Consider the following 11,234-nt stretch of genomic DNA (forward strand, 5'->3'; position numbering starts at 1 on the left):
TTGAGAGCCTTGATGACTCTTGCATTTCACTGCGTGACATAATCAAAATTTTTTTATATATGAAATTTTGATTAACCTCCAGAATTTGATAATTTGATTTTTTTTTAAAGTAAATTTTTATAACAGCCCTCAAAACACTAAACAACTGTTTCGAAGAATTTTTTCGAATCATTGTAACAAAAATAAAATTAAAAGATAAGATTAATATTTAATTTTTTGTTGCAACTCAACCACCATTGTTTACCATTCAACACTGTTAACAGCTGATGTTACGTCAATTTGAGAGTCGTTTATTCCGAAGTTGAGAGTCATTTACTTCGGTGTAACGAAGTAATCGGTGCCGGCGATGGTGGTCACGATACCTTTTTTCATCTTCTTACAGGCCGCTTGCATGTTTGCTTTCCCTTCGTGGTGGCAGTAGTCCAGGGCATACACTTTGTTCATGTAAGCAAAAGTGCCAAACTGAAAATTTGTTGGGATGCTTGAACTTTGATGTGCGTTCGGGTGAATTGTTTAATAACATTTGATTCAAATTTTCTTGATAATAATTCCAAATAATAATTTTATCTCATTAAATAGATAAATGTGATTGTTAGCGGGAAAAGTATCACGTTCTGTCTCTGTTGAAAAGTTTGAGGTGTTCTAATTTTTATAAATTATTTAGAAAATTAAAAATATTTTAAAAATTAAATTGAAAAAAATTTAGATAAATTAAAATTTTTGCTCTAACATAAAAGACGATTTTGGTTTTGACATCTGGCATGGCCTGAATGGCTGTGCCCATATCTCCCTTGTATGTGCACTGCAAATTTAGGGAAAAAATAAACATTGAAACTGTTTAAACAAAAGAAAAAAATGAAGTAAAATACGTGGACCCACTGACCTCACAGTAGAGAATCTTCCCTTCCTGATGTTCCACGTGACTGCTGTAGGCCACACTGATTGAGGCTGTTGTCCCATCGTTGTCCACTTTCAGTTGCAAGGAGGCCGTTTGTGGACATTCAGCTGCGTGGCAAACAGTTTGTGGAAGTGATTTTTTATTTTTAAATTATTCTATAACATTTTATTCAAAAAGTAAATATGCACAAAGATTAAATGAAAATGTTAAACTCAAAAAAAGGATTGAACTTCGGACCAGGTCGATCGGAGGCAGCCAAACATTGATAGAGTGTCACGACACTCAACACAGCCAAACAATGCAATGAATACATTTTCTTCAAACAAATTATTATTATTTTATTAAAAAATAAAATATAAACTATTTTGAATAGTTTGCTACTTGTTTGCAAACTCACAAATGCCTTCAGTTAAACATCACCAACTCGTTTATAGCGAATCGTTCATCGAACCACGCTAAGCAAACGTTACAGATGATCGAATCATTTAACAAAAAGATGATCTACATTGTTTATATTGCGTTGGCAAACAAAAAACTCAAACTTGAAAAATGAAAATATTTGTAAAACATTATTCTCTTCAATGCATGTACATTGAAACCTACAAAGTTATATACCACTTGCATTAAATTATGTTATAAACAACTCAACGAGTTATATTACGTAAAACAAATATAGAAAACATTGCTGAACATTTTTTTTCTCTGAAGAAAAAAACAACTGAAGCATAAGCAGATGAGCACAATGAACTGATAAAAGTTGACGAGATAGAGAATAATAAAGAACGAACGTCAAAATGAAAGGAATAAAAATATGAACAAGGGTTGATAGGTTGAGAAACTTTTTTTCTTTAGTAAATGTAAAAAAACATCTCAGTCAATCAATCAATCAATCAATCAATCAATCAATCAATCAATCAATCAATCAATCAATCAATCAATCAATCAATCAATCAATCAATCAATCAATCAATCAATCAATCAATCAATCAATCAATCAATCAATCAATTAATCAATCAAACAATCAATCAGTCCGTCAATCAATCAATCAATCAATCATCAGCACTCCTCAATGAATTTTGAAAACAGATGGGTCTTGAGATCCGCTCTGAACTTTGTAAATGATGGAGAAGTAGTCAGAAAAGGAGGTAGAGAGTTCCAGAGAAAAGGACCAGAAAAAGCAAAAGCAGACTTAGCAAAAGAGTGTTTAACACGAGTTAAGAAGAAGCGAGAACAAGAAGACGATCGTAAACCGGGGCGTTTAGGTTCAATTAATATATCTGATAAATACTTAGGAAATAATTTAGATTGAGACTTATACATGAACGTGCAAATTTTAAAAATTATTTTATATTTTATAGGTAGCCAGTGCGAGAGAACAAGATATGGAGATATATGAGAAAAAAAAGGGGCACGAGCAACTAGACGAGCAGCAGAGTTAAAAGCTTTACTTAAATGATAGAGTATAGAATCAGGAAGACTATAGTAGAGCCAGTTACAATAATTAATTCTAGATAAGACTAACAAAGTAACAAGAAGGAGAAGAGTAGGATCATCAAGAAAAGGTAAAAGTTTTTTATACCACGTAGATGAAAGTAAGAACTTCTAGCGACACTATTAATCTGCGAAAAAATAGACAAGTTAGAATAAAAGATAGAGCCTAGACTACGAAACTTGTGAGAAACATCAAGAGTTTTAAAATCTGGTTAGATAATAATAAGGAATAGTAATAGAGAGAGAGAAAGAGAGAGAGAGAGAGAGAGAGAGAGAGAGAGAGAGAGAAATAGATGATGAAGAGCACTATCGAGATTAGATGGAAGAAATGAAGTATAAATATAAAAATCATCAGCATATAGTGAAAGAAAAGTTATTAACAATACGAGGTAGTTATTAATAATATGAGATACGAAGTATAGTATATAGTATAAATAAAAGAGGGCCAAGGATAGAACCCTTAGGTACCCCAAAAGTAAGAGTAGAGGAGTTAGAAGTAGAATTATTAAAAACAACAGAAGAAAAACGATTACAGAGATAAGAAGAAAACCAAGATAGACACGAATCAGTAATATTAAAAGAAAAGATTTAGCAGTCTCAAGAGAATAGCATATCAAACAGTATCAAAAGCCTAGGAAAATCCAAGAGTAAGAAGAAGAGTAAGATTACTATTGTCACTAGAGAGAAGGATATCATTGTGAATTTTGAGTAAAGAAGTTTCAGAACTCAACGTGTTTCGCGATAAATGCGTGGTACAAAATGTTCCACTACCAACCACGCATTCTGTTTGAAATTGTTTGACTAGAATATTTGCAATCCGAAAATATTTTGTGTAAAACTGTACATGATTCAAACTATTTTTTCTCTTTTTTTTTGGTTGATTGGCATTTGATGCTTTGATGACGTACTATTGTAATAAGTGTTGGTAAATTAATTTGTTTCAAATGTCTAGTGATTATAAACAGTTAATTAAATCTACAATCTAAGATATTTATGTAAGCGAACTACCTGTTTAATAGATTAAATAATGTTTTAACCCTTGCCAAAAGTTTCAAATGTTTGTAGGTAGTTTAGGCTACCCATAAAATTTATGAATTTCAAAAACTGCTACTCAAATTTTTTCTCATTCGTATTCAAACATCTCAATTTTATCCGATATTCATCAATAACTATGGAATTTAAAATAAGTGTAATGATAGAATTCTTTCTCTTCATAAAGTTGTCATGGAAATTTGGATGAGTTAAAGTCAAAAGAAGTTGAGTTGGTCTTAAAAAGAATGTTTCTCCAACGTTTCCATCACATTGATTTGATAGAGCCGATTTTTGTTGTCCTTCGTCAGTCTTTAATCATGAGAAAAATGCTTTACGATTGACGAACGGATTCTTAATTATCAAAATTTGATGACATCATCTGCAACATTAGACGCAAGAAAAATTATCTGGTTTTGTTACATTATTATTATGTATATTTTAATTATTTTTATTTATATTATTTATTGATCGCCAAATAACATATGTGACTTGTACAATTTAGAAGAACATTTTATTTTCATATAAAGCAGACTAACCAACTCGTAACGACTTCTACAAAGTTTAACGTACAACAGAAAGATAACGAAAACATAAGCACACCAAGACAATGAGCTAATAGTAAAAAAACGCTGGCGAGAATGAAGAGGATATAGAAGGAACATTTACAAAATGACATTCGATTTGAAAAAAATGGCTATTAAATTGAAAATTTTAAAAATCGAATACTGGTTCATTTATTTGTATTCATGAACAAACATTCATACTCAACTATGAAATCGTGAGACGAGCAGCAAATTGCCACACAAAAAACATTTGAAAAACTTGAACTTTGACAATGAATTTTATTCTTTGACGTTTTCAAAAAATTTGAATATGTAAAATTGAGGCCTTTTTTTAAATTGTTCACAAAATATTAACAGTAAAATATTTCACAAAAAGTTGTGTAAACTCAACAGTCATATAAAAGTATGATATAATATAAAATCATAAAATACTTCTGCATAGATCTGCAATGCTTCACACCACACACAAACACACACACGCACACAGATACACACACATATACGCGCGCACACTCAAATTAATCAATCACTTTTTAAAATATTCGAGATGTATTTAACTTCTGTGGAGATGTCGTTGAAATTAGGCCGATATTGAGGAGGTAGCGAGAGGCATCTTTCGATAAGGTTCCACAATTCGTCAGGACATCCAAGCGGACATGATAGTCTGAGGCGAGATGATGAAGAGGAAAGATTCACAGATGTGGCTGTGGATGAAACTGATGTTTGTTTGGTCGATGGCGATGAGATTAGCACCACTGGATGGAGTTGTTGACGGTGGCGTTTGGGTTGCAGCTGTGAATTCCCAGCATCAACGTTTGGATGAATTTGATGCTTGAAATGATGGTAACCTCCCTGAAGTTGATTTTGATGGGTTTGCTCAAAAGATGTAGAAGATAGTAAGGATGAAGATAGCCTGGATGCTGTCTGAACTGCGTGCGATGTGGATGATGGCAAGGAAGATGATGACGACGATGATGGTGGTGACGATGTTGCAAACTGTGGAAAGGTTTTGGTAGGTGCTGATGTGAATCTGGATTCTGGAGATGATGAATGAAACATTTCGCGAAGACTGAACAGTTCCGTCAACACCTCGTCATCCGATGAATTCGGAAAAAGTTTGGCCGAGAAAGTAAAAATTTCAACAAAAAGAAGAGCCAGTGACCAAACATCGCTGCTCCAATCAGCAGCCGCTGCTTGCTGTGGTTGTCGACCAATCATGGAATGTGGATGTAGCTGTGATGACGTCATCTCTCGTGATGATGTTGACGATGAGAATGGCAGGGGTGATAGATTTGTTGTTTGAAGATGTGATGATGTGGAAGAGATGAGCTGATGGATGAGCTCTGGTGAGGTCCATCTCAGAGGAAGAATCTCACCATTCAACATAATGTGGTCCTCATCTAGGTTTCCTGTTGTTGTAATTTTTATTATTATCAATATTATTCTTTAAATTAAATTAGTTTATTAATAAAGATGAATCCTAAATGTTGGAATATATTAAAATTCCTATGTTTGATTGTCTTTACCACCATTGTGAAAGTTGGCATACATCATAGTTCTAAACGAGATCTGACTTGTTGATCAGTTTTTATGAGTTTGTATAGAACAAACATTCACATATTTTGGTGGATGTAGGTACATTTTTGTTTAAATATTATGCTTTACAATGCAATATAATTTAAAAATATTTCTGGCATATTTCTGGTTAATTCCTATTTAAATTAGTAAATTAGAAAAAAGTTAAATAGTTGAACCTTTATCATCATAGCAAGCAGACGGTAGACATATTTTAACATCCAATGAAGCGCTAACTACCACATTACGAGCGTTTAAAAATTTGAAAGGCTTCAGTCTATTGGACGCCATACTTTCCTGATTATCGTCTGATTGGTTGTTTATTTTCTGGGTCAAATAGTGCATGCCAATAGTAATTTGATGTGCGAAATGAAGCTGTCTGTCAACGGTCAGGATGGTTGGCATCTGTGGAAGGCGGTGCTCCTGAATGAAGAACTTTAAGAAGTCTCTCAAGTTGCCCTGTGTGTTTGTGTGTGTGTGCGTGTGTGTATGTGTGTGTGGTTGTCTGTGTGTTGGTCGGTAATTGTTAATGTGTGGTTGGTTGTGTGTGTGTTCAACCTCGAACTCCAACAGGCAAGCGTTGGAGTTCGAGGTTTAAGGAGTGATAGGAAGAGGTCGTCCGCGACTGGGATGGAGAGAGCAGGTGGAGAAGGACAAAGTGAAAGCGGGGTTGCGTGATACTGAGGCGAGTGACAGATGTGAATGGCGTCGAGGGGTATTTCGGTTTCATCATAGGTAGCCAAACGGCAACCCCAGATCTCGGGGAAAATGTCGTCTAAACGTGTGTTGTTGTGTTGTTGGTTGTGTGTGTGTGGTTGGCAACAGAATGACCGATTATTAAATAAGTTAAGTGGAAAGTCATTTCTATTTGCCAGTGCCTTTTGTATAGCCGTGTTTGTGTTTAGTTCGTGCATGATTATTTCATTTGTGTGAATTTGTTTTGTCAGTTCGTGCCCGATTTTTTTTAGCTTAAAATGTGTTTTGAGAGTAGTGAGTATATGAATGTATTGGGAATGGTAATTTTGTTTTTTGGTGACTTTTGAAAACTTTTAACACATGTATTTATTTATAAATTGAAGCCATTTAAAATATTGCATATCAACGCTTAAGGAATGTATGAATATTATACATTAGGAAAAAACAAAAGAAAAAAAACTCACATTAGTTGGATATTCCACAGCGATAAAATTTGTATGGTAGGCCAACATTTGGACGAAAAATGTACTGTCTCTTGTCAGTTTCATCAGCTCAACTTCATCCTCAAACATTCGCCTTTTCTGGAAAATATTGACGCCCACACGTTTCAAAGTTGCAGATGATGACGGAAGTTTGGATGGTTGTGCTGTGGAGAAATTATGAAGGGATGTAACTTTCGTCGGCGAGGAATTTTCGCAGAGGCCAGAAATATGTTGAAAACGGTTGAATGTTAGTGGCAATTGATGAAGGCTATGATACGGGTTTGTGAGGCTGTTGTTGTTGTTGTGGTTTTTGTTGTTGTTGACATTATTATTATTATTATTATTATTGTTACTATTGTTGTTGTTGTTGTTAATAGTACAAAATCGCGAGGTTTCGCTGTATGGTTCATCGTAGTAGTTGTCAGGTTCCTGTCTGAAATGTTGGAGGTGTGGAGAATGCTGGGTCTGATAGTGCAGGCGATATCCTTGGGTTTGGCTGTCGTCATTTTGTTGATCTTGTGGCTCGAGATAAATTTGCTGCTGCTGCTGCTGTGGCTCTAAAAATATTGACGCAAGTGGATGTCGTCTGCCTGTTAAGTGTCCGTCAATATTTGGTTTCAACGCAAAGCGATCGCCGTGTCGTTGAAGAAGTGGTAGTGGCTGTTGTTGCTGGTGTGGTTGCGGCTGTTGTGGCTGTCGTTGCTGGTGTGGTTGCGGTTGGTGTGGTTGCGGTTGGTGCTGTTGCTGCAAACGTAGTTGCTGTGAAGTATGTTGCCGCAAAGTCTGTTGATCTTTATTATGTAATGGAATGGAATCGTTGCTTTTGTAACCGTTCTCAGTGATTGTATTAGCTTTAGAGTTGGAATTATTTGTGAGACTACAGTTGTTGGAACAATTGTGGCCGCTGAAAATATCATTAATGTCGTAAATATTGTTGTTGAATGAGTTTTCGCCCAGTGTGTTAATGCTGTTATTGTTGTTTTTTACATTAATAATGTTACATCTATTGTTTAAAACTGGTCTCACTACGTTCAGTTGAGTTCTATAAGATGGCTGTTGGGAGTTAGTGGGTGGAAAAATTTGTTGATGTGATGAACTTTGTTGATGTAGTTTTGGATGTTGTTCATTGCACTGATGTTGTTGTTGTTGTTGATGTTTTTGTTGCTGCTGATGTTGTTGTTGATGTTGTTGTTGATCACTCTTCTGTTTAAAGTTCTTAAGCTCGCAGTTAATGTAATCACACTCATTGCATTCATCATCAGCAGCATCATTTTGAATGTTGTTGTTGTCATCACCATCATCACCAAAACTGATCTGTCCTCCATCACCATCAAAATCCTGCACTACCCCACTACCGCTTCCGGATTCGTCGTCCTCTTCATCATCATTCTCCTCATCTATCACATTGTTTACATTATTTACTAGCTTCACCATCACAAGAGATAGTGATGATGACGACGATGGTGATGATTTGTCACGTTTTAGCCTGCACATAAGAACATCACCATAGCAACCTTCACCTGACGAGTAAAAATATAATCAGTGTACAATTACATGCAATAAAGTTAAAAAAATTTTAAAAATTCAACATTATGACGCTGATTTTAAATGTTATTTCGATTGTTAACTGCTTATTTTATTTATGACGGACATTATTAAAAATAATTCAAAGACGTTAAAATTAGCTTAAGAAATTAAGCTTTTGTGGGATTCCTTGTTATCTGAAATTTTGGTTTCTTTTGGAATACTTTTTCATGTGTTTTCATGAAATAAACTTATTAAAAAAAAAATCAATGAGTTCAGTTTGTTCAGTATCAGTAGCAAACAACTAATATAACGAGGGAAGGTTTTTTTTAAATTGGGTGTAGGTCCAGTTCGCAATAGTTTGCTTAGTTGGGTTGCGATTCACGTTGTTAACTTCTATAACTGAAACTTCTAATAAACCGTTAAGTTTGTTTTATTTCAAATATTTAAAAAAATGTCTCACTAACTAACCTATGTAAGATAAGATATCCAGTCCGTGTTCTTCTAGCAGACGTTGTTCATACATCCTGCAATCTGATTGGTTGTTAACCAGCCTATCATATGACAGGGTTTGATTTCCCACCGAGCAGTTTGCTTGCCTCATTGAAAAGTAACAGTTTATTGGTTGCTTGACAGCGCCTGGATATTGTGCATTCAAATGTATTTTAAAAATTGCAATATTGACATTGTAATAACCATCCCACTTGTGACTATAGTACATTTAATTATGGCTCAGGTTTTATCAAAAAAATGGTAGAAAGGCGATTGCTCAACTTTAAAGTTAAGAGAGGTTTTTTATTTAAAAAGAACTAGTTAAAACTAATTCAATGCCGATGACATTCAATGAGAATAAAGAAGCAATAACCATTTATGTAGAATAACATATATAGAAAATTCCTTATTATTATGTAATAGAGGGCCGTACCATGTAAAAGAGGGCCGTAATAATTTTGTAATCTTTGACCCTGTAGACTTCATTCAATCGCTAAGTTTTTAAAAATTTGTTGGGAGAATACGCTATCGTACCATTCTATGTATGTGCCAATAACGTCAGCGGGTTCACTCTTCAAGAAATCAACTGTTATTATTTAAACGCTAGAGTATACTGAACTTTTTTTCTTTATGGCAATTTTATTATTTTGTCTAAATTACATTATAAAAGTGAAATTTAAGTTTAATGTTTAATTATTATGGGGAAATTATGTCAAAATTTGGATCAGCAAAAATGTTAAGTGAGTTGAATTTTGAATTACCACAGTTTATGAAAATTTCCATGTATTAATAGTAACGTAACGAGAGAAAGGTAGGTCATAATTTAACAATCTTGCGTTAAAGCATAAAAGCTTGCAGCCTAATTTTCTAAAATATCCAAATACGCCATATCATCCATTTGAAACTCTCGACTGACCCGAGTTTGTAGTTGATGTCGTCGATGCTACAGCTGCAGTAGACGCTGACGGTGGCGAAGACAGCGACGATGATGGTGACGATGACGACGATGCCGTTATGAGGACATTGTGCATGTTTTGTATCTCCTTCATGATCTTCATCTTCCGCCTCCTTCTCGTCACTAAGCAACAGATCACCATGGCAACCGTTGCCATGATGTAAACAACCGAGCAGATGACGGTTATGATGACGATGACGGCTGTAGAAGGCGATGATGATGGTAATGATGTGGATGATGATGATGACGATGAAGAGGAGAAAACTGAGTGATCTGTAAAAAAAAATAGAGGACGATTTTGTATGTCAAGAAATTTCACTCTTTTTCTAGCATCGTTTGAATAGACTGACCAAGTAGCCAACGACGAATGATCCATCGACAACATGGTACCATCATATTAATAATAATAACAACAACAACAGCAGCAACAACAAAAGCAACAACAGCAGCAACAACAACAGCAGCAGCAACAACAACAACATCAACAACAACAGCAGCAGCAACAACAACAGCAGCAGCAGCAACAACAACAACCAACCAACGACATCAATGTAGAACTCTTGTACAACAGCACCAACTTCACTGACACCATGGCAGCTATACCATCCGACATCTTCATACCGTACTGACTTTATCTCGAGAGACCCATTCTTTAAAATCTGCAAGTACGGTTGAAAAGGATGCAAGCACATTTGCATGTAGAAGACGAAAGCAGCGCCTTTGGGTTGCATTAAAGGGCGCTATATAAATTCTCTAATAATAATAATAATAGTAATAATAATAATAATAATAATAATAATGATAATGATAATAATAATAATAATAGACGTATCGTTTTGTTATTTTTCATATCGGTGTGTGTCGGTCCGTATAGTTTTGTATGCATATAATACTAAATCATTTTTTTTGGTATTTATATTTCTGTTAGGCTTTTTGTATGAGAGTATGTGTTTGTGTGAATGAAAAGAAAGAAAAAGAGAGAGAAAGAGAGAAAAGAGAGAGAGAGAGAGAAGAGAGAGAGAGAGAGAAAATGATTAAAAGAATTGTTTGATAAATTCAGGTACACAGCATCATTATAACAACCACGTCATTGTAAGAACAAAAAAAATCACCTTGATCCGATGGTCATCTACGAAGTAGGCCCCATAACCTTTAACCCACTCCAGACTGGGCATTGGCAGGCCCTCCGCGTCACAGCTAATGATGAGGGGGTCAGATTCAAGAACGGTCTTGTTCTGAGGCAGTATCGTGAAGAATGGTTTCACTGAGGGGAAGAAAGAAATGGTGTATTTAATATAACTGAATCATTTATAACTGTATTTTATAGATATTTAATGTGTATCTACAGATTATTGCTGATTCTGTTGTATTTTAAATGATAAAAAAACAAATCAATTAAAGAGGATAATGATGATCAACATACCAACCAACCAACTAATCGTCAACCGATCAACCAACCAGCCATCCAACCGACCAACCAACCAAACAACCAAACAACCAACCAACCAACCAACCAAACAACCTA

The 11,234-nt window shown here is 34.9% G+C and overlaps 2 protein-coding genes across 2 annotated transcripts in view; both read right to left on the reverse strand.

Annotated features, from left to right (window-relative positions):
* Window positions 1-312: 312 nt before the first annotated feature.
* On the reverse strand, window positions 313-1,211 carry HELRODRAFT_177954 (hypothetical protein; the record flags this gene model as incomplete). Its single annotated transcript, XM_009026102.1, has 4 exons — window positions 313-462; window positions 731-802; window positions 884-1,005; window positions 1,136-1,211. The coding sequence occupies 4 exons, from the start codon at window positions 1,209-1,211 to the stop codon at window positions 313-315; spliced, it is 420 nt and encodes a 139-aa protein (XP_009024350.1).
* A 2,714-nt stretch (window positions 1,212-3,925) lies between these two features.
* Window positions 3,926-11,234, reverse strand: part of HELRODRAFT_193233 (hypothetical protein) — a gene marked incomplete at its 5' end in the record, with an annotated part of 16,954 nt that continues 9,645 nt past the window's right edge. Inside the window, 7 exons of the mRNA XM_009026103.1 lie at window positions 3,926-5,394; window positions 5,740-6,019; window positions 6,721-8,258; window positions 8,734-8,901; window positions 9,671-9,910; window positions 10,248-10,368; window positions 10,822-10,973. Of these exons, the coding sequence (XP_009024351.1) occupies window positions 4,508-5,394; window positions 5,740-6,019; window positions 6,721-8,258; window positions 8,734-8,901; window positions 9,671-9,910; window positions 10,248-10,368; window positions 10,822-10,973 (3,386 nt within the window). The 3' untranslated portion in view covers window positions 3,926-4,507. The remainder of the gene's footprint in view (window positions 5,395-5,739; window positions 6,020-6,720; window positions 8,259-8,733; window positions 8,902-9,670; window positions 9,911-10,247; window positions 10,369-10,821; window positions 10,974-11,234) is intronic.

Source organism: Helobdella robusta, assembly GCF_000326865.2.
Source record: "Helobdella robusta unplaced genomic scaffold HELROscaffold_45, whole genome shotgun sequence".
Classification (NCBI taxonomy): domain Eukaryota; kingdom Metazoa; phylum Annelida; class Clitellata; order Rhynchobdellida; family Glossiphoniidae; genus Helobdella; species Helobdella robusta.